The 24210-nt window shown below is 45.3% G+C and overlaps 1 protein-coding gene across 5 annotated transcripts in view; it reads left to right on the top strand.

Annotated features, from left to right (window-relative positions):
* The window catches only part of LOC138570179 (thyroid hormone receptor beta), a 1132895-nt gene extending 1109802 nt beyond the window's left edge, over positions 1 to 23093 (top strand). For all 5 annotated transcript variants that reach the window (XM_069648855.1, XM_069648857.1, XM_069648856.1 and 2 more), the window contains 5 exons: positions 112 to 259; positions 2020 to 2225; positions 3871 to 4017; positions 7069 to 7327; positions 11397 to 23093. In XM_069648855.1, the coding sequence (XP_069504956.1) occupies positions 112 to 259; positions 2020 to 2225; positions 3871 to 4017; positions 7069 to 7327; positions 11397 to 11638 (1002 nt within the window). In that variant the 3' untranslated portion in view covers positions 11639 to 23093. The remainder of the gene's footprint in view (positions 1 to 111; positions 260 to 2019; positions 2226 to 3870; positions 4018 to 7068; positions 7328 to 11396) is intronic.
* Positions 23094 to 24210: the final 1117 nt, after the last annotated feature.

Raw genomic sequence — 24210 nt, forward strand, 5'->3', positions numbered from 1 at the left:
GTGGCGGAAACCTAGACGCACTTTCAGCAACACAGCGTAGACAGTCAAAACAGGAGAGATCTATCTGCCTAATATGCGTTTCTCTCTTGCTCTTTTTCCTACATGTCCTAGGGTTTCTTCCGGAGAACCATTCAGAAAAACCTCCACCCAACCTATTCTTGTAAATATGAAGGAAAATGTGTGATCGACAAAGTGACCAGGAACCAGTGTCAAGAATGCCGCTTCCGAAAATGCACCTACGTTGGCATGGCCACAGATTGTAAGTTCTGCTTCTGTCACAGCTTGCGCTGCCATATTCTTCCTGTTCACTCAGGAAGCTAAACATTGTCACAGTTACATGGTGGCGTTTTCCTCTAGTAAATTTGAATCTGCCCTCCCACGGTGTCAAGTGGAATTTTCCGCATTCATTACAACGAATTTTCCAAAGAGTTTGTGAGTTTGCCTTTTCATGTTTTGCTTGATTTTTGTGTTATTTTTCATTTTATTTCATTCCTTCTTTGTGGTGTTTTCCACCCCATTCTACCGTTTGCCTTACTCTTTTTTTTGTTTTCCCTTCTTTCCTTCATAACTTCCTTTCTTTTCTTTTTAAACACAGCCCTCCACAGCCCTTTCATTCCTCATTTGTTTCTTTAATTTGCTTATTTGCCTTTCTTTATTATTATAAAGTTAGACAAATTTAATCGCAAATGACAACACTACCCCATAATAAACATTACACGATTAAAGTCATACAAATATGAAAAAGGTCAAACGATGGCTTACAGTAAATTTAAATGATCTACGTAGCCACAGCAACTGGCACATTGCATGCACCTCCGTTTACTGCAGTGCATGCTATTGTGTTGGGTCTCGTAGGGCACTGCTGCTGGCATGGTCCTGGGTTCAAGATGCTTTTAGGCCATGCTAAAGCACGGGGGCAGATCAGAGGGAACCGCACTCTGTGTGCGGGTATGGGATAATCCTTGAAGTATTTCGGCACATGGGAGCTGACCTGGCTCGGCGGTGGATACACATGTTGTATATCTTGCCGATATGTTATTGTACAGTTGAGGATGGTTCCATGTCATTTTTCCGACGGTAATTACTTCAAAGTAAATTACTTAGAAAAATCCCTTAACCATCCCCCCAAGCCCTACCTTTCTCTACACTAGCACACGTACCACAAACCCCTCAACCCCCCCTATATAATTCGAAGTATTTTCAAAGTAAATACTTGCAAGTAATGACTGTCGGAAAAACCACGGGATGCCCACCAGTTGGTGCAGTGTTAAGGGATCACGGGATGCCCACCAGTTGGTGCAGTGTTAAGGGACCACGGGATGCCCACCAGTTGGTGCAGTGTTAAGGGACCACGGGATGCCCACCAGTTGGTGCAGTGTTAAGGGACCACGGGATGCCCACCAGTTGGTGCAGTGTTAAGGGACCACGGGATGCCCACCAGTTGGTGCAGTGTTAAGGGATCACGGGATGCCCACCAGTTGGTGCAGTGTTAAGGGATCACGGGATGCCCACCAGTTGGTGCAGTGTTAAGGGACCACGGGATGCCCACCAGTTGGTGCAGTGTTAAGGGATCACGGGATGCCCACCAGTTGGTGCAGTGTTAAGGGATCACGGGATGCCCACCAGTTGGTGCAGTGTTAAGGGATCACGGGATGCCCACCAGTTGGTGCAGTGTTAAGGGATGTGGGCAAATACAATAATACTTCTACAATAGAAACAAAAATACCAACTATTGTAGGTCCAACCATTCTCCCTATTGCCATCCGATCCAGAAAAGGAATTTATCACCTGAATTCTTTTTGTTAGTTGGCGAGGTTTCCTTCTTTACTTGGTTCATTTTTCATTTGCATTTCTTTCCACAGTTTCATAGTCCTTCCTTTTTTGTGTGCTGCTTTGCCTTTTTCTTCATTCTTACTCTCTAATTCTTTTTCTCCTTTGCCTCATACTGGACAACCAAGCAAGCTCTTTCGGGAGGCCTCGCTGCATGTCATGCTCTTTCCTGCTCTTTCTTTCCCTCAGTGGTGCTGGACGACAGCAAGAGGTTGGCAAAGCGGAAGCTGATAGAAGAAAACCGGCAGAAGCGACGTCGGGATGAGCTGCAGAAGACGCTCATACACCGCCCCGAGCCAAACCTGGAGGAGTGGGAGCTCATCCACATGGTCACCGACGCACACATGGCCACCAACGCACAAGGGAGCCACTGGAAGCAAAAAAGGAAATTCCTGGTACGCCCATAGTCCTACGCTGCAACCTATCTGGGAGTGTGTATCCTGGGGTGCGGCTAAAGCATACATGTGGGGGACGAGCAAAGCAGGCCAGCGCATTATTGAAGGATGGCTCCACGTGCCCTGGGTTTGGTTAAGTGCCACACCATAGATGTTATTGTTACTTTAAGTAAAAGTGTGTCAATTGATGACACAAACACATTGTACAACAAAGAAACTGGCGATTTCAGTTCTGGCCCCAGAGAACAAATAGTCAAAACAATGTGATTAGTTTCAACAAGCAAGCTTTACACATGTCTACCTGCAAACCAAACGCCTCTTCTGGCCATGCAGCATTTCAAATGTATTGCATTGCGAGTGTTTTCATACCACTCGAGGTACATCTGAGCACTTTGTGTTCAAAATAAAGCGAACACGAGCTTGCTGGTGGGAGCACGAGGGACACCCACGTGCGGGCACTCGAAGCGCAGTCGGCCATTCATCAGATGGAATTACACACCGCTAAAGCACACCTGTCCGACCTAGTGCGACATCCAATAATAGTGCAGGATGCTTAGCTGTACATGAAAGAATTTGGGGCTTAGAATCTTGTGGATGGTAATTGTAGTGGGGTTCAGGAAAAGGTGGAGTTCGGGTGTGCAGGTGGCCACCCCATATATTTTAGGTATTATTTTTCTTTTTTTAAGTAATTCTTGTTTTAGCTTGGTGTGTATTTGTGTGTTTAGTATATACAAACACGCACACACGGCATTCGACATAATTCTGTCATTTTAACATTGACTCAGCAGCCAGCAAAGACCTGTGTTAAGGTTTGGCGGCATGACTCAGCAGCCAGCATAGGCCTGTGTTAAGGTTTGGCGGCATGACTCAGCAGCCAGCAAAGACCTGTGTTAAGGTTTGGCGGCATGACTCAGCAGCCAGCATAGGCCTGTGTTAAGGTTTGGCGGCATGACTCAGCAGCCAGCATAGGCCTGTGTTAAGGTTTGGCGGCATGACTCAGCAGCCAGCATAGGCCTGTGTTAAGGTTTGGCGGCATGACTCAGCAGCCAGCAAAGACCTGTGTTAAGGTTTGGCGGCATGACTCAGCAGCCAGCATAGGCCTGTGTTAAGGTTTGGCGGCATGACTCAGCAGCCAGCATAGGCCTGTGTTAAGGTTTGGCGGCATGACTCAGCAGCCAGCAAAGACCTGTGTTAAGGTTTGGCGGCATGACTCAGCAGCCAGCATAGACCTGTGTTAAGGTTTGGCAGCATGACTCAGCAGCCAGCATATAGGCCTTTTGGCGGCTTGACTCACTGCTGCTCTCTGCTGGTTGTTCTTTGACTTTATGGACATGCCAGAATGCCTAGTGCATATGAGGTCGTTGCTTTGTGTGCACTCAGTGGGTTTCTTTTCTGGCCCTTGGCCTCCTTGAATGACCAGTACAATCCGACTCCAGCTGTATGAATCGATATTTCCATGCAAGACAATGTAGAGCGCATTACACTCTTTACGCAGAATTATACATTGCGCCTGATCTCTGAATGTATATAGTTGCACTAGACTTGTTAACTTTCTAAAGTCGTCTGCTTCTTGTCCTTGTGATCTTTTGCAAGTGCCTTGTTTGGCGGTCAACAAGCTACACCTGTCCTACTTTTGTGTCCACAGCCTGAAGATATTGGGCAGGCGCCAATCATGAATGCCCCAGATGGTGGGAAAGTGGACCTGGAAGCCTTTAGCCAGTTTACAAAAATCATCACGCCTGCGATTACCAGAGTGGTGGATTTTGCCAAAAAGTTACCTATGTTTAGTGAGGTGAGTGCTGCCTTTACTGTGTCCTCTTGTTTGGAAGCTCGATGCTGCCTGTACCACAGTAGGAAATTTGGATTCTGTGATGTACATTGGTATAGTTTATCCTAAAGGTCCCTGGCAGAAGGCCTTCTTGCTCCATCCAGATATATTAATATACAGTTTTCTTTTCTGTTGCCAATTTAGATTTCGCTTTAGAGGTAGTAAAAGGCTAGGAGGTGGGTTTCACATTCTTCTGTATGTGGGTACCTCATGCTGCCATATGCCCACTTCAATTGTTGAAGTGGAGAGAGGGGGAGCATGGCGTCTGGGAAGATGGGTGGTGTGAGTTCATAAGGACCTTTGTTCAATTTATGCAGTACTTTGTCCATCCTAGGTTCTTGCATGTGTTGATCCGGCAACACTACTAATTCAAAGCATTGTAATTTGAAATATTCATAAAAAATAGAGAAACTGGGCTATTCCCTCATCGAGCTATGTACCACTATTGACCTGACGCACATAATATACCGGAAAGTGACACATTCTCTATGGGTTGGGTGATCAGCAAGCAGCAGTCACCCGGAAATGACAATAGCCCTGGGTCACAAAACGAAGTACAATAACAGAAGGTCCCAGGACCTGATGCACCACAACCTCAGAATCTCACACGCCAATTCACTAATTCAAGATTTTTATTTTTCAAAGCAACACAGATACTCTGCAAATTCTTGGTACGTAGTCTTTTTACTGGTATGCCATCGACACGTGTTTTGACCTACACATAAAGATCTTCTTGAAGGCGTTGGTAAGGTTGGTTCTAGAAACAGACCCTGATGGCGTCTTATTTCTGAAATTCCAATCAAACAATCAAAATCCTGACAAAATGATGGTCCTTATTACCTTCAGGTAATTGTCCTTAAACTTCAATAAACAACCAGATGGTAAAGTGGAATTTGATCCTTTCTTGTGGAATGAGACGAACACTACATTCTCTAGGTGTGTTCTCAACACACAATAAGGTGAAACTTCTTATTTGGCTAGGCAACTCCTTAATCCGCTGCTGAAAATGCTCTGAAATTGCTTGGCTTATTGCCTTATTAAATATGGCGATTCCCTTGGACACAAAAAAGGCGCAACGCATATTTCTGAAGGATGTCTGTGTTCAGAATTCCTGCTGGCAATGTTTGCGGCACTCTGCGTAAATAACAGCTCTACCCAGTAAACGCGGACCGCCATGAGAGACAATGTCGTGGCAATTAAACAAGGCTGATAGGTGAATGAAATACAGGCTTTGGGTGCAAAATGTAAAGTAGCAAGATACGAGACAGGCATAAAAAGTCGCCCCGGCCCCTCAGTTATCTACATTCACACAGAAAACGATTTCTTGCTCGCCAGCGGCAAATGGGCCCATTTTGAGTCCATCAGGCTTCATGTTTTTACCAGCCAAACTACTACATCCTTCTTTCCTTCCCAAAGTGGTTTGGGATTTCCATATAAATCAACCCAGGGGCGTACCTTCTGTCTTCTCTAATCCTTCTCTAATGCTTCTCCTGCTCATCAAGCCTTGCACACACTAGACGGGAGGAAAGCCTTCAAGTTTAAAAAAAGAATTAGGATATCCGAAACACTAAAGGGCTGTTTGTGATGTACGGGCCAATTAACGCAATGTCTTACAGCTTCGACGTAATGTATTTCTACCTAGACCGTCTCGCGCCTTACACATCTGGTATCCGAATGCAAGAAAGCCTCTTCCAAGAAGGCCTATGAGGCAACCCACAAATTCTCAGTGCGGCAACATGGAGATCCGTTCAAATATTCACAAAATAGTTCTGTCTAGACTCAGTTGCGACGGTAGATATGAAGGTAGTCCAGGCTCTATCGCAAAACATATTCGGGGTTTCTGCTACGCTTCATGTCTTTCACTTAGGACTAAATGTTTGCATGGTGTGATATCTAAATGTGAAAGGCGATTGACCCTCCATTCCCACCTCTGCATGAGAGTGTTGCTTGCTATTCTGCGCTATGTTGATCGTTTATAATCGGAATCCCTGGACTAGCTCACCATCATGGCTGCCTTCCTTATAACCATAATCCCCTCCCTGTCATGGCAGGAAAACCTGCCACTAGGCTAACAAAACATCCCTCTTTGCCTCCACAAAAATGAACCATGGGCTGTCAGCGGAGTGTTGCAGGGCTCTCTGAAAGCTGTGGTACAGGCAGCATCGAGCTGCCTGTACCACAGCTGTCAGCGGAGTGTTGCAGGGCTCTCTGAAATCTGTGGTACAGGCAGCACCGAGCTGCCTGTACCACAGCTGTCAGCTGAGTGTTGCAGGGCTCTCTGAAAGCCGTGTTCATAAAGGGGCAGTGGCCTGCATTGATGTGCTGTATACAGGTCAAGTATTTCTATTCGTTTTCCATATTGACAACCCAAAAGAAGTGGACCCCACTTGTTTTTTTTTTTAACTCCTTTCATTTTTTTAAAGAGAATTTGTACTAATAAGGTTTAGCTAATTGATTAATGAACACTTCTAATGAAGCGTTTTCCAGCATCCCTCTCAGAAGTATTTTGTGTTTATGATTATAATTATGATATCCTTATGGAGAACTAGAATTGCAGGCAAGTAAGCGCCCCTTCTCATATCTACATGCTGTCTAATACATGGGTTGGAATATTATGTAATCATTGCAAATACCTTTCTTTGGGTATAGCCAGGATACAGATCACCAACATTCCCTTATCATATACAATACCCAACCATTTCTAAGTGTAAACCTCTTTCAGTGTTTGTTCTGTGTGTATTGTTTTGATTGTGTTTTAATTTAAATCACTTACATATAAAAATCCTGTTTTGTAACACATTCGTAATTTCATAGAAATGTGATTTGCTTTAAAAATAATCGGACTGCCCCCGTTGCTATAAAACCTTTGTATAATTTTCTGCATGCTGGTAAAAAAAAGCAAACCAAGCCCATGTATCCCCCGAGATGCAGGTCGGAGGCAACTTAGTTGCATTACCCTAAGGAAACATCCTGACCTCATATTGACTTGTGTCTGATTCCTTTCCTTTTCCCCAGCTGCCTTGTGAAGACCAAATCATCCTGCTGAAAGGCTGCTGCATGGAGATCATGTCCCTGCGGGCAGCCGTGCGCTACGACCCGGAAAGCAAAACCTTAACGCTGAATGGGGAAATGGCAGTGACCAGAGACCAGCTGAAAAATGGGGGTCTCGGTGTGGTTTCGGATGCCATCTTTGACCTTGGGATGTCGCTGTCGTCATTTAACCTGGATGATACTGAGGTGGCCCTACTCCAAGCAGTGCTGCTCATGTCGTCGGGTAAGCACGCTTGGGTTTGTTGTATGGACATACACCGTGTCTAGATTTCGTTCAGAGTTGCGATTCTCCAAGAACTTGGTGCACTTGAGCTGGGTTCAGGGGGACATAAGAGAAGGTAGCTAATTCAGGCAGGATTCAGACAACACTGAATTCAGTGACCAAAGATATTGACCTGTAGACAACAATGAATACTAAGGGTAAGTGTTCACCAGTAGGATGAAATGTAGATTCCTGAGGTGACCTCCCCATACGTCACATGAGCCAACAGCATGTGGTGATGTGCCAACATTCTGAGGTAGTAAGCACTACATGAGCAAGATTAATGTACATATGCACGTGATTATGGCGCAACCAAGGGGGTGAAATATAAAGTGTTCTTGAAGGGCGGGGTCTTCAGATCTTGCCTGAATCGCAGGAGAGAGGGAGTCAGCCTGATGTTAGCTGGACTGTTGTTCCAGAAAGTGTGAGCACAGCAGGAAAAATGCTCGTTTTCTGTTCTTCTGCTTCTTGCTCTTCTTGGATTCTAGCCCAGGGCTATCTCGCCCCGTAGTATTGTGGTGATCTCCAGAGATGGTGTTCTTTTCAGCCATGTATGATGGCCTTGTGGGTGTTGGAGCTTTGTAGGTGATTCAGGCTGTCTTGAAAAGAATGCAAGCTTGAAGGGGTAACAAGTGTAGATCCTGGAGAGTGGGGGAAATGCGGTTGAATGTCTTCAGTCCGGCGATGAAGCGCGCTGCAGCATAGTGAACAGCTTTCAGAGGGTTGAGAGCATGATTGTGACACCTGGCAGGAGGGCATAGCCACTATGGCGGGTGGGAGAGAATTAGGCAATGGAGGACAAATCTGAAGTCTGAGGCAGAGATGAAATATTTGATTTGGCACTGGACTGAGAGCCGTTTTGTGTTTTCTTGGCAATGTATGCTTTGACGGAAGAGATCACAGTCAATGGTGAAGCCGAGGGACTTTACACTAGGGGCGAGTTGGGGGGTGGGACTGTCTTGTACCATATGTCAGCTAGATATGAACTTTGGTGTATTTGATGACGCACCCACGGAGAATGAACTCTGTTTCGGTAGGGTTGAGTTTCAGGTATGCACTTGATATCCTGGCTTGAATGGTAGCGAGTCACTGTTTCAGTTAGTGACTGTCATGGAGGCAGTTGATAGTCAGTTATAGCTATGTGTCATCAGCATACTGGTGTATTTTGATGTTGAAGTTGTCCAAGAATGCTCCAAGTGGCTCAACGTAAAGTTAACCTTGGGAGAGGATGGAGCATGGTAGGCCTCCACATGTCACTGGGCATTGTTAGGATCACCACATGCCCATCTGGACGAATTGGATTCTATCTGTGAGGAGGGTGTCAAAACAATCAAAGACTATATTATGGGAAGCCCACGTGGGAGCACATGGTGTTGATTAGTGCTTTGTGGTCGACTATATCAAATGCAGCAGAGAGATTGAGCAGCACCAGCAAGCATGGGCACCCTTGCCGAAGATGAGTGCTATGTCCGTGATCTGGTTGATGGCCATCGTGGTTCTGCATCTTAGTCAGAAGCCGGACTGGTATTCTTGAAATGGGCTGTGTTCAGCGATCTTTTCATGAACTTGGAGCGTGATAGTCTTCTCGATCTTGCCAATGAGGGGTATATTGGTGATGGGGTGGCATCTCTAGCTCGTTATGGTCAGTTGTGGGTTTCTATAGCATGGGTTTTCAGTGGCAAGTTTTCAGTGCGTCATGGGGGATGCTTGCATGAGTGATGCATTGATAGTGTGGAGAAAGGAGAGAGCCTTTCGTGTGGTGTTCTCCAGAATGGAGGCTGGGATAATGCCATTCTTGTAGGAGGGGGCCTTGAGTGACGCAAGGATATTTTGGACATCTTCTATGGTTAGGGTCTTGAATTCTGGAAATATTGGCACGTGGCTTGGTGATATGGAAGGGGTGTCTGGTGGGTTAGGTGTCATATATGGGATGATGGGTCGTGTTGCTTTTGTCTGTGAAATATATGTTGATTGCGTTGCATCTCTCCATGGTTTCGGGGACTGTGGGGGCTGGTAAGAGGCTGAAGCACTGTTCGACAGCCTTGAAAAAGAGTGCTGCTTTTGTTGGCAGCTTCTGCTATGGATGCATTGTAGTAATGCACTTTGGCTAAGATGATGAGGGTCCTGTGGGCCGAGTGGAGGCTTTTCAAGTTGGTGAGATTCTTGTAGTTGTGTTTTTAACCAGATCTTTTCTTGTTTGTGGACAGCACGTTCACGGTTGGTGCGCTTCCTTGAGTACCAGGATGTGGATGGCTTCATTCTGTTGGTTTGTGGTGTCAATGGTTCATGGATGTTTGTTGAATCAGTTAAAATGCAGTTGAAATGGTTGAGAAGGATGTAAATATCCAATGAAGACGTGAGTGTGGATGCCGGATGGGTGAGTTTTTTTTTAAAGACGTACGCTGGACGTTTCTTAAGGAGCATCAAGATGTCTTTGTTGGTTTCGGTTGCTCTCGATGAGAGGGCTTAAAGTGCTGGAGGTTGATGGGTATGGCAACCTGGTCATTCCAGTCCATTTGCATAGGTTAGAGGCAATGAATATCTGGTGATGAGGTGACTGCCAGGCTGAGAGGGCTGCCATTGGTTTTTGTGGGATCAGTGATTAGTTGTCAAATATGGAGGGTGTCAAGAGATCAACAGAACTTCCCTTTTCTTGGTGTCTTGCGTTCTTGACGGATAAATCGCCTGTTTCCAGCTATTGAACATGAATATAATTAGCATAATAATGTAAGGCAATTTAAGAAAGAAACGTGGCTGGTTCACCTGCAAACTTTATTCAATTTCCATTCTCCCCCGCTGATATTTATCCTCAGGTTCTCGTAGCTAGAATGTTGCTGAAATAAGTCACTGATCGCCCAGCACTGGTGCTTATTGGATAAGCATGGGGGCAGGAAGGAATGGAAAACATCACCATTTCAGAGTTCAGGGACGTTGCCTCAGTGCAAGCAATCACCCCAGCCTTCTTATGTAGAGGATCCCAATTAACCCAAATAGCAGGGCGTCATCTGGTTTGTCAAATTTGGATAGTAGCAGATGGAATCCAAAGCTGCACCAAAACCCAGAAATCTCTCTCCCTGCTCGCATGCGATTCCCCTGGTGCTATTGTTGGCCTTCTCGCTTAGATGATCATGAGCTATTCCACTGGTGCTACGGTTGACCTTCTCGCTTAGATGATCAGGAGCTATTCCACTGGTGCTACGGTTGGCCTTCTCGCTTAGATGATCAGGAGCTGTTCCACTGGTGCTACTGTTGGCCTCTCGCTTAGATGATCAGGAGCTATTCCACTGGTGCTATTGTTGGCCTTCTCGCTTAGATGATCAGGAGCTGGTCCACTGGTGCTACGGTTGGCCTCTCGCTTAGATGATCAGGAGCTATTCCACTGGTGCTACTGTTGACCTTCTCGCTTAGATGATCATGAGCTATTCCACTGGTGCTACTGTTGGCCTTCTCGCTTAGATGATCAGGAGCTGTTCCACTGGTGCTACTGTTGGCCTCTCGCTTAGATGATCAGGAGCTACTCCACTGGTGCTACTGTTGGCCTTCTCGCTTAGATGATCAGGATCAGGAGCTATTCCACTGGTGCTACTGTTGGCCTCTCGCTTAGATGATGGGGAGCTATTCCACTGGTGCTACTTATGGCCTTCTCGCTTAGATGATCTGGAGCTATTCCACTGGTGCTACTGTAGGCCTTCTCACTTAGATGATGGGGTGCTATTCCACTGGTGCTACTGTTGGCCTTCTTGCTTAGATGATCTGGAGCTATTCCACTGGTGCTACTGTAGGCCTTCTCACTTAGATGATGGGGTGCTATTCCACTGGTGCTACTGTTGGCCTTCTTGCTTAGATGACCTGGAGCTATTCTTGTTTAGTAATTAAAGACTATGTTGTAGTTATGGGCAGTGAGTAGAAAAGTTAGGGCTTTGCTATTTTTCCTATTACTTGCATGTCAGGTGATTGACTATAGACCCAGTGGTTGCTCTGTTTCCCTATTCCATCCATGCTAACAGTGCGCCCCCATCTCTTTCCGCAGATCGCCCGGGCCTTCTCAACGTGGAGCAGATCGAGAAGTTCCAGGAGGGCTTCCTCTTGGCCTTCGAGCACTACATCAACTACCGGAAGCACAACGTGGCACATTTCTGGCCCAAGCTGCTGATGAAAGTGACAGACCTGCGCATGATCGGGGCCTGTCACGCCAGCCGCTTCCTGCACATGAAGGTGGAGTGCCCCACAGAACTCTTCCCCCCTCTTTTCCTGGAGGTCTTTGAGGATTAGAAAGGACAATGGATTTCTAACTCAGACGACACCGCCGGGTTGGGTAGTGGAGGGGCGCAGACGGATGAGGATGGGCAGTGTTTCATTCCATGGCCTAGCACTTATTTAATTGTTTCCAATTATTAATTATTTTGTTGTTGATGCATAGACATGAATGAAAATGTCCCTGTGAAGCGGGTACCCTGTGATTATAGCATGTGTGCTCCCTCTGTCCTTTAATGCAAGTGACGAGATTAGCACATGTGCACTGACACTAATGAACATACTCCCTGAATGTCTCGTTTGCCTGTTCCCAAAAATGTACCCTCACCCCAATTTGTGCCTTGGGCGGGAATCTTTGCCGAATGTGATCACCAGCGCCCATCCTGCCTTTCAGAGCATGTTGTAGATTACAAATGCCACTGCCGAAAAGTGATCCAATTCTTTTCAGAGGAGGGCCTGGTTGCTTGATTCTGACCCTCTTTGGATTCTCTCTAAGGTCATCCGCCCTGAACCGACTGCATTCTGATTGGTTAATCTGATCTGCACGAGTCCTACTTTTAATAATCTAGACTACAAGCACTTTATTTAGCAGTTAACTCGCTGCCTGCAGCCATTGTATTCTACTTTGAGTCGAGTGTAAAAAAAGAAACATTTTGGAAAGCCTCCTACCTAAGATTTATTATTATGCCACAAAAGCATTGTGTAATGTGCCCCTACCCCGATTCAGAGGCCTCACAGGTGGCATGTAGGCAGGTGAATCAAAAGCAGAAATCTCAGAGATATGGTTATGAAGAGAAATGCTCAGACCTTTCCCTTGTAAACCGTCTTTCCTTTCCCAGGGAACAAGACTTTCTTACTATTGTAGCCAATGTAGGCAAACTGCAACTGGTGCTTCACGTTGCAGTGGGATATTTTGGTGATAGAGTTGTGGTCTGTATGCAATGAAATCATTTCCAAGCTACTGTTTAAAAAATGTGTATCAGAACTGTTTCATCAACCAGAAAGTCATGGGTCCGCCTTCTAAATTGGCGTCTCCTTGTTGCTTCATTATTCTGCACACGTGTGGCGATGAGAAAGAGCCTAAATGTTAAAACCAGACTTCTTGCGATACAACTTTCATTGCTCTTAAAATATCGAATTCCTTTCACCTTTCAGGTGACCGGCTTGCAGTGTCAGGCCCATACGTGTTGTGGCTTGGGACGATCAATGGGTTCTTTGCTGAACTTGCACCCTAGCAGGGATCCTGTTGATCTTCGTAGGTTTGTCACTTTTGCAACCCTGCTTAGAGCCTCAGGGTGCTAATCGGTCAAGTATCTACAGGATGGTGTATGGGGCACCTGCTTTGCTGCGGTTGGGTTGAATCTGCAGGATGGTGGTGTATCTACAGTCTGAGAATGATGCGGCCGTCATTTCCTCTACCCATCCCAGCTCGCCGTCGTGCACTTCTCTAGTGCTATTGCTTTTCCTACTTGCGACTACGTTTGGTTGGCATAAGGGATAGCGGAGCATAGTGTTCCATATGATTCCTTGCACCAGCTAACCTCGGACTGGTACAATATGTAAAACAGATGCCATTCTTCTGCGCTGTTGCATGCTTTGCCGTCAAAGACTTTGCCCCAGTCCCAGACCTCTGTGTAGATAATTGGAGTAATGCATTTATGAACAAGATGAGCCTTGTCTTGCTTAACACACATATAGTGCACAGTCTTATCGAGCATGAACCACATACAGCCACTGGGGACGCTCATTTCACAATCGCTAGGAAAAGGTCTGTCTGTCTGGGATGAACTGGTCCCCGGTATTAAGCGCGTTATTAAAGAACAATTATAATTAGACCAGTTTTATGCTACACCAGCTCTAAATGCAATTCCCGTCTATTTCTCTTTGTTGGACCACACCCAAGTTTGGCAAACACTTGAAGGTAGATATTGAAGGATGGGGCCGATGTGGACTGTCCGGTCCACCCAGAATGCTTCAGTTTATCCTCCGTGGTCTCTCAGTTCTGGGCTTATGCCATTGCGAATTGAGTTATCATCATCACTTTTCAATGAGACATCTGCTAAGTTCCAAACAACTTGGTGCAAATAATTGCTCCTTTCTTTCCCGAGCGTGCTGTGGGCATATGCACTTGAATCCCGTTTGCAAGCAAGTGTTCTGTACTCATGTGCATTTATAGTGCTAAACGGCTGCATCATCGCATCCTGGGTATGCTAAGGTCCTGCTGTATCTATTTTAGTGTACACTGTTCCGTGGGGCCGCCACATCACATTGGTTAGCCTCATCGTATTTATTTTCTTCTGAAATTTTCCCTCCTAAAATGTGGTCTTCATATTTGGGCAAAGAAATGCATATTGACCCTCACCATTCATGTACACAGTCATATCCGCATCTCACTTTTACTGGTTATAACTCTTAAGGGTGCTTTCTCCCAACCCTTTACCACTGTAAGGCCATACAAAATCACTGCCCTCTCCCTCTTGATACGCTAACCACAAGTACTTCTTATGCCACTTAGTACTGAATGGACGACTTGGCACTCAATTATATCATCTGACCTTAGATGCTACACCGAAAAGCACTCCACACTTTCTCATGTATCCTCTTGTATACCTACTTCCGGACTGGCACCCAATGTGCAGCTCTAAGCTGTCTCCATGTGGCCCTATCGAGGGTCATGCATTGCCAAACGGCACCCAATCCGTGTAGTCCGTGATGAATGTTTGAATTTATTGCTTTCTGGTATTATTGTAGAAGCAGAGGACCTCTACTGAAATTAGTTCGGAGAACAATAATTTTAGGAAGTCGAATGATGCAGGTTTGCCCACCTCTTCTGCCAGTAAGCTGACATTTTAAGAAATGCATCCATCCGCCGGCGCCATTAACTGGTAGGACAAGAGGATAGCAGTAATGGCTAATGTCAAGAGGAATTATTGCTCTGGCGATGGGTAGCTGTGAAGTAAACCTCTTCATGCTGAGTTCTCATGTCTAGAAATACTTTCCAAGCCAGACTCACTCCAGAAACCTCTTACTTCCCAACAACATCGCCAAACACGGAGCTCTCTGCCTGTACAGGTGCCCATGAAGACCTGGCATTGGGTCCTTTTTACCAGATCTTCAACTTGGCTAGTCACTTCTACATTTGTAATCCTACAAGTAGTCAGCACTAAACCGTCCAGGAAAGACAATACGGCTATTCTCTATGCGTGCTCAGCACTGTAGCTATAGTGGCACAGATTTCAAGCACACAGAAAAGTGGAAGGTCCTAGCCTTGTACCAGCAGGTTCTTCGCGATCCACTGTCGGGATATTGCCTTCTCTTCTCCAAAGCCTGCAGAGCAGCTCAATCCGAAAGATGGAAAAACGGTTGTGAAAGCAGCAGAAAGCTGAAAGGAGAATCAAGGCACGCTTTCTTGATGTATGGAAAATGTTTGTGTTCATAGTTTCTTTAGCCCAAGTGGGTATGAACATCAGCACAGGAAAAGCATATTTGGTGGTCATTAACTGATGATTCATTCTTTAAAAGGCCTCCATAATAAGGACCTAATTTCAACCGTCCTGTAATTTCTGCGTTTCTTAAAGGGCTAGCTCACTATTTCCCATCAGAAGTCTTATGTTTCAATGCATTGGAACCCTCATTTGGTTCTTAGTTGATTTAACAGGGTCACCTTTTGAGCTACCTCTATTCTTGTTCACTTAGGAGTGGTGGGGGCGGGGGGGTAACTTATGGCCACTACCTAGAGCTTCAACCAAAAGAAGGGTACCTTGATGACAGTCTCTGATGTGATGCCCAATCCAGCTCAACACTTATCTTCAAGAAGACATGTAGGCAGCATTAGATGGCAGGAAGAACACAACAACCAGCTATAGCAGGTATAGGCCCTATGGTGGCAATGCCTACACCCTTGCTCTTTCTTAATTGATGGTTGGTTTAACATAACTGTCCCAAACTATGCATTGACTCACTCTCAATAGATGCCTTCTCTGGCAAGTAAAGACTCTTCCTTACAGCCCCTCCTCCTATAGTCTGATACCATTGTCACCTATTTAACAGTACTAGAAATGGGGCAAAAGGCATAGTGTAGTGAAGCCATGCACAGTCTCGATGAAAGAGCGAGCGGCTGCAGGTTTTTTATTATGCAACCTGGTTTTTAAGTACATCAATATACCAGACCAGTTTGAGCTGTTCAAACTGATTCTTGGAAACACATATTTGGCCAAGTTGTATGAGCCTTTGAGAACCCTTCAGTAGAAGTTACTTTTCCTATGTAAGAGTAAAACACTATATGGTAGGAGTGGTGCAATGACATCCTCCTGTGAGCGGTTCCCATTGGCCGTAGAAATCATGGTAATTGGCCATGATGGCTAATCATCCATGCATACCATCTAGTGACATGGACTCATTGGCAATGATACCAGCGTTTGGGCGTTATGTCTTTAGCCTGAATAAGGTGTGAGTAGCATCCGCTGTCACGTAAGGGCGTAACTAATGGCTATTGGTTGTTCGTTCCCAAAGTACGCTCCCTGTCATATCAGCTAGGGGCAGATGTTCCATCCACACTTTACAGCTTCCACGTGGTCTCTGTTCCAGAACACAGGCCTACCCACTTTGGCAAAGCTCACACATCCTCTCTTGCATTCCAGACACATTTGCCAATTAAGTTCATCTGTGGGATTCACTGCATGTTCTTGGCAAGTGATGTTCTTTGGACACGTGATCCAGGGTAGATGCATGTCTGCCTGCTCCGTGTTAAAATCTACTACTGCCATGTCTCTGCTTTGTTCTGTTCTTACGAATCTTACCAGCCCATGTGAAGCTGTAGATACCGATACAAATAATAAGGTAGCTTCCCTGGTGCGATCCACAGACAGACAGACAGACGTACGTGGCACCCATTCAGAACAAACACCCATTTGACCCCCATAGCTCTGGTCAGAAGGTTGCCAGCTCCCGTGTGACAGTGTTGTTAAGAGTTGAGATGTAAGCATGCAGTAGACTTGTAACTAATGCACACGATCCATGTGGCACTGGGCTTCCCTAGGCCGTAGCCAGTGCAGACCTACAGAGGGGATTGGTTTTCTTTTCCTTTTCTGGCAGCACCCGGTATTAGAAGCATTCTTGTGAAAGGCACAAACCCCTTTTAAGATGTTAAGCACTCCTATTAGACATAGGGCCTCATCACCAGTTGAGCCTTAGCCCTTAAATGCAACGGTAGCGCTATTACCGCCGCATTTAAGGTTTGGCCCAATCATGAGGTGGGTGGAATGTTTGGAGTTTTCTCGAGGCAAAATACTTCACTTTCTGCCCGTTTTGGGCGCGATTAGCACAGCACTAATAGTGCCATGAAACCCCTATTGGGTCCATTGGACCAATGGGGAATGGGAACTTAGTGTTATACTGCAACTCGTGATCCGGACCAAATTGTGCCGGGCCGAGTTGTGGCAACGCTAGTAGTGTTGGGCGGTATCCCGGCATCATTCCCGCTGAGATACCGCCCAACACATGAGGCCCATAATCTTGATGAAGCACTATACTTTGTGGCTATTTAGATAGGAACATTTCATCCAGCGGATAAACCCTTGTAGTGTTTATTCAGGGACACTCTGTAAAAAGATCTCCTGAAAGAGGAACCATCCCATTGCCTGTGTTGATGTGTCCATGAATCATGGCCTGGAACAGAACACTCTCTTCACTGCAATCGTGCTTCTACTGCGACATAGATGTCACAGTATTTCATCAATGTTACGGGGAAAGTAAAAGCCTCAGTTAAGCTGAACCATTTGCTTATTGATATGTAGAGCTGCTAGAAATCTGGGTGCTTCATTTAGATGAATACATATCTATTTGTGCAATACAGTCACGGCCTATGTGCGGCTGTCGCATGTTTGCTGCAGGCGCTTTTACAACGCTTTCCTACCACTTGTGCGCTGCAGGACGTCGCTGTCCTTTTGGTTTGTGCCCCCGCCCTACTCTGGCCTGCTTTTCGAGCATTCTCAAGTCCCAGCACCTCCAAAAGCACTAAACATGAATTCCTACTTGCTTGGCAATTCATCCACTTCTGGGTCAATGCTGCATCTTTGTTCCTTAGTTCTTTTAGTGTAGATTTGAATAAAGAGAGAAGACACCCCTATCAAGTTTGTGAACACCACCCTGACGAATGGGAACCTTTATTCTCCTTTTGTCTTTAGCAGCCCAGTTTTCATTTATTATGTCGGGCCGCTACTGCAACACTTTTCCCTTAAAGCAAATCTTCATCTTCTAGCCGAGTTATTAAATGACATTCATTCCGGAATTCATGCATTTGCATTCTGGGTATCTTAGGGGAACAGCTGCGTGATCTCAGAGCTAATACTCTAAATGATTTCGGCACTAGTTGGCCATTTGTACTTCCCTTGTGGCTTGGTGATTTGGCCGTTAGCTTAGCTTGAATCTACTGCGTGTCCCCGTGGAGAGGAGTTTTTAAACATTCTAGGGATGTGTTAAAAATGTGAAAGGCCCACTCAGCCGATGCATTGACTGCTTTCTTAAATCATCGTATTTTGCGCACTCTTGGACCTTTAAGGTGGTAGATTTGGCAGGATTGAGCATTTTGTTCTATGCAGGAGATCATTTTCGAGGCATTCCTCCGCCTGAGCAGGACCAGCAATTAAGTTTGTTTGTCAAGAACTCAAACGAGGCAGGGGTGAGGATGCTGATAACATCTCATGTCTGCCTGGGAGGAGCTGCTGGTCACATCCCCGTGTCTCGTCTATACTGGCCTCAGTGGGTGTGTTATTCCGCGGGATTCGTTTGTGCCATATTGACCTCATACTGCACAAATCACCAGGAAATGGATGACTTCATCTCCAAGTCTTTGAGCTGAAGCAAAGGCTACAAATATGTATTGAAAAAGCAATGTTAAAATAGGACCTGGGTGGCACATGACCTCTGAAAGGTTTGGGCACGGATGAAACGGGTTGGCAAAGTTTAGCCAATAAGGTTGCAAAAGTCTTTTCATTTTCTCTCTCCTTCTATGGTGAGAATACAGATATAGTAAGCTAGCCTTTTGATATTGGGGGATGACGATCCATATTTAAATTTTATAGAGAGATCCTGTATTATAGTGTGATATATTTATTTTCTGATTCAAAGTAGAATACATGTATTTTTAAAAAAAACTAAAAAAAACATGCTTTGGAAAAAAATGGTTGTGGGGGGAAAACAAGGTTAGGCCTTATCACAATGTTTTGCCTGTGTTGTATAAATATTGGGAAAGAAAAAGTTTGCGTTTCTTGTATGTACGTGTGTCATGTTGACAGGAGTCGCCTTTGAAGCAATATTGTGCTGGTGGTGACATGCTTGTGTCTATTCCTGCAGAAGACAATCACACAATAAAGGACACCAGCGCAGTAGCCATGAGCACGCTTACCAGCCTGCGTGTCTGTCTGAGGGGGGTTCATTGCCGTCATGTAAGCATGCACTTGGACAAGTGCACACGGACGTCGAGTGAAATGTGTAGCGAGGACGTGGCTTTCTAGTGCTGGGCAACCCTTTAGTCGGTTGGCAGTAATTATGGATTTCTGTGGTTTATTCAAGGCCTGCTACGGATGCCATGGTTTCCGCTAATAGCTATCATGTTTTCCCCATCAGGACCCTGGCTCACATAAGGCACGTTGCCTACTGCACCTTAGCTGCACTTAATGGTGGCACCTTAGATTTAAATACAGATGTTTACTTTTGTATATAGCACTTAAAACCAGAAGGTGAATGTGTTTGCGAGCACTCACATCTTTGGCAGATTAGGGAGCAACAAAAGAGGATGTGTTTGTGATTTGCACAGAATTGCACTGTTTTTCCAATTTGGGAAGCTGCAAAAAAAGTGCGCGTTTCTCTTGATTCCACAACAGGTTACCACTAGTACAGAGCCCCACTCTGGCAGCTTCAATGGACCATGGAGAAGCCTCAGGACGATGGACAGGGCAGCCGGACTTGCTGCAGTCTTTCAAGCGATTCCTTTATGCTTGGGTCCACTCTTGCTGCTTTTGAACCTGTAGATGAAAAAGTTGTGGAAAATTCTCTTATTATGTAGAGAGACCTTGCACTACCCGTTCTTAACCCACTGCCACGTCTCCAGCCCCAAAGCTGCCTCATTTCAAAAACACTCGAGTTATTGTTTGCAGAGCTGAGTGCAGGCCACCAGGTCCACTCAACTCTTCCCTGTGGCCACAGATACCTGGAATCTAGCAGTAGAGTAATGGCTTTGGAAGTTCGTTCCTTTAAAGCAAGACCAGGCAACAATGTTCAGCGCTTGTGGCTGGTGTCGTTGTGGTAGGATTTCCTGTTGTGACACCCTCCTAAATTCACATTATTCGAAACGCCTCATCCGTGGCATGCACACAATATAGCATTGGGGTTTTGTGGTGGCTTTTGTGAGTGCCCAATACACTGGGGTTTAAAAAAAAAACAATAAAAAAGAGAACCCCCTGAACACCACTTGCTAACAAACGCAGGCTTTAATTCGCCTTTGGAAGTTTCTTTTTCCAAGATTGAACCATGGATGGTCAATAGCTCTATTTGACTGCATGTATGTGGTCTGTTTTCATAAAGTCACCATACGTATTTTCTACATGCTTTCTCTTGCCCAATTTTGGTTCAAAATTGGATTCTTAGCAATCGGCTCTGCCTCACAAGCCAGTGTTGCTTCTGCTAGAGATATGCACAGTCTGAAACCATTTTGCTAGCAACACAAAACACGCTGGGGTCCACAAAGGTATGCTCCTCTTCCCCATAGGACTGCAAGAGGTGGTTACATATGTGGCGAGGCTGCTAATCGCTGATGTCTCGGGAAGATGCAGAGCAAGGCAGGCATTCAATCAGGAGTATTTCTATAGCAACTGCATCTCACACCAGTACTAGTTCACGAGCCTAGCTCCGGTTAAACTCATCCTCGCTACAAATGTCATCTCGGTTGCCACTACAGGTGGGCCTTAGGTTATGTGTGAAAGTGGGCATGTTACTTTTTGATGAAATTCACAAAATTAAATGTTACCTAAATGAAAGTATGTTTGCCCTTAGTACTGACCAACAGCTAAAGCTCTTCTGCTTTTAATCCCAATCAAAATATTGCTGTTAAATTTGGTTTGCTTTAACAACGAGAGTTTTTATATTCTAAAAAAATAACATATGCAGCCTTTTTTGATGATCTCAAGTTTGTTAGATGAGTATTTTGTTACAATAGGTAAGAAAATGTGAATTTTGCACAAAAAGAAATGTCAGTCGGAGGTCAGAGGCAGTAATATTTGGAATCGGGTGAATGAGGGCACAATAGAGGTAGTTAATAACACTGAAAGAAGTCTAAATGTATCCATAATTAGTTAATCCCTGACACACTCAATTCATGGTTGTTAGCCCCACTGCATGGCTTGTTCACCGGATCCGGCCATAGCAAGCAAGTTCAAAAGAAAGGCTACAGAAGTCTGTCTTCACTGTTCTCCTACCTCCAGACAATGTCTTCTAAATGGGAAGCTATCATCTAGTCTAACCAATTCTGCAGTCGTTCACCGGAGACGGGTAGAGCTTAGCGGCTAACAGGGGTTCAATTTACTTATGCGTCCAAAGAACACTTCTGGAGACAGACAGCACAGGCTGGCTACAGCTCTGACCAAAGCTAATGCCGCAGCACGCCTGGAGTTCTACGTGCTTGACCGAGGTAGTTATAGGATATTGAGACAAGGCACTTTATTATGCCAGATTAGACCTGGTGTGGATGGCACTGGGGCATGGAAACGTTGCCATCATCTGGCACATTTCGCACATTTTTCCTGATTGAATTCATCAGGCTTGCAGTGTTCTTCAGGAAATCTAGTTATCTTTTCAGTAGTATGCCCAGGAATCTAGGATTGGTGTGCCTGTGACATGTGTAGGAATCCTTGGCGTCACCCTGCCTGCTCTCTTACAGATTCAGCCTTCTACATAACAGAAAAGAAATGTATCTGGAATAGGTGCACTCTTGCAGATGTGTATTCTGTAGCAGAAAATAAATGGGTCTGGTGCAGATGCCCTCGTGCAGATGTGCATGCAACCTTCTGCGTCTTTATCTGGCGGAGATGCCCTCCTAAAGATGTGCACGCAACCTTCTGCCTCTTTATCTGGCGGAGATGCCCTCCTAAAGATGTGCACGCAACCTTCTGCCTCTTTATCTGGCGGAGATGCCCTCCTAAAGATGTGCACACAACCTTCTGTCTCTTTATCTGGCGCAGATGCCCTCTTAAAGATGTGCACGCAACATTCTGCCTCTTTATCTGGCGCAGATGCCCTCCTAAAGATGTGCACGCAACCTTCTGCCTCTTTATCTGGCGCAGATGCCCTCTTAAAGATGTGCACGCAACATTCTGCCTCTTTATCCGGCGCAGATGCCCTCCTAAAGATGTGCACACAACCTTCTGTCTCTTTATCTGGCGCAGATGTGCTTGCAACCTTCTGCGTCTTTATCTGGCGCAGATGCCCTCGTGCAGATGTGCACGCAACCTTCTGTCACTTTATCTGGCGCAGATGCCCTCGTGCAGATGTGCTTGCAACCTTCTGCCTCTTTGTGGCGCAGATGCCCTCCTAAAGATGTGCTTGCAATCTTCTGTGTAACAGAAAATGAATGTGTCTGGGGCAGATTTTGTTCAAACCTCTTGAACTCCAGTGGGGAGGGCAGGCTGCAAATGGGGAGACAGCCCAAATGAGTGTTAGGCAATGTTATCTATAAAGACTAGATTAAAAATAAAATGAAGAAATATTACTTGCATCGTCTCCTCATACCCAACAGGGAATGCAAGCACTAAACTGTAAAGTTTAAGATCTCTGGGATGGTATATTTTTTACTTTGCAAAACAGTGTTAAGTGATACTGCTTAGAAAGACAGAACGTCATATTTTTTCAGGCAAAAAAGTAAAAACAATAAAGATATAGAGTCTATATTACATACACAAAAATATATATCCGTATATTCACGTTGCAAACTGTGGTGACAAATGTTTTAAGCTACCCTAAAAGATAAATTTGTATATTTGGAGAGAATTCTTTTTTTGTAACATAGCTTTTATATGCTCATGTAATTATGAACTTAGTGGTTGCACTTGTATCTCAAGCTGTAAAAAAAGAAAACGTGTAATTGAGAAATAATTGTTCTCTGTGTATATCTCTACCTCTTCTTCCTTTTCTCGCCCAGATCCTTCTGTCTCGTTCTTTCATTTTCTTTCTTCTCTCTTGCTTCTCTGCCTCTTGAATACACTTTTTCTCTCTGCTAATCTTTCCCACCCCCTCTATTGCTCCCTGCCTGCTTAGCCCTTCTCTCACTCTGTCACAGTTGGATTATGTAGCTCAGGCACAATTACCTGTCCAGAAAAGGAAATCGTATGTTTACCTCTTATCAAGAATTGAATGTTTTTTCAAGTGTTTGCTTACACGGCAAGTGAGCCTTGTGATGGGGAATAAAAAATCTTAACACAGACTGACTTGTGCGTTATTTAATTGCTCTTTGGAGTTTTATTTGGAAGCAGCCCTGTGAGAGCGATATGAAAAGCTACTGCATTTTGTGGTGGCTGGCCCAGTGCCATGGTAGATCCGTAGTGTGTTGACCCGCAGATCAATGATAGTTTTGGGCACTTTTGTTTGCGTGGTCTGGTGCTTGTACCTTTGTCCCTGTGCACTCACAATATCATATGTATTGCTTATTGTTTATCCAGTAGCTTATGGCAGAGCTATTAGCTGCTGTCCCCATGGTGTGTTGGTAGGCTGTGCACAGTTCTTTGCATGGACTAATGCTACTGGTTTGAGGGGTTAGATTTGACATGTCCTTCCTGAAGTACTTTCAGTCGGCCTTCTTAACTGTGCATGTTCAACGGGTACAAAGTCCAGGAAAACTTAGATAGATGGAAAAAGCAGATTAGGGAGAGGTAGTAAGTGAAAATAATGAAGTTACTCAGTGTTGTGCCCTTCTTTTCAGCCCCCTCTGTCAAAATAAAGCCCACCAGAATGCATGCTTCTGATGGAAATACTTGCCTTCAACAGAAACCAGGAGCACACTAATCACCGGGATACAACAAATCATCCATGGTCCGCTGTTAAGGGTGGCGTAGCGCTGGGGGGAGCACTGGGGCAGTGGATGTCTCAATCCGCTGCTTCCGTGCACTGCGTTAATTCTTTAGGAAACATATAACAAATGCTGTGATGCAATATTCCACTGCAAGAAGCACGGAGGTGCCTCCATGGCCAAATGGAAGCCTACTTTGTTCCTTAGTTGCAGGTAAAGGGGTGAACGGTAAGTAAGCAACAAACGCCCACCACAGGTGCCTCCAGATCGCAGTCATGCTCTTTGCAGAATACCCATCCAATTCTGTTACAGACAACCATGGTTCACCATCTTTGTGCACCCAGAGCAGCCAGTCCCTTCCTGGAGAAGATGAGGAGTGATCCAAGTATAGACGTCGAATGCCTCCATGAACAGGTATCATGAGTTTCTTGAAGGTTGGTGGGATGGACAGGACCACCGGATAAGGAGTCTGGCTTTTTCAGAGTAGCGGGACACAGGCTTTTAACTATGTGCTTTGTGAGCAACCAGAGGGTGC

This window comes from Ambystoma mexicanum, chromosome 2q (assembly GCF_040938575.1).
Source record: "Ambystoma mexicanum isolate Mex_15411 chromosome 2q, UKY_AmexF1_1, whole genome shotgun sequence".
Taxonomy (NCBI): domain Eukaryota; kingdom Metazoa; phylum Chordata; class Amphibia; order Caudata; family Ambystomatidae; genus Ambystoma; species Ambystoma mexicanum.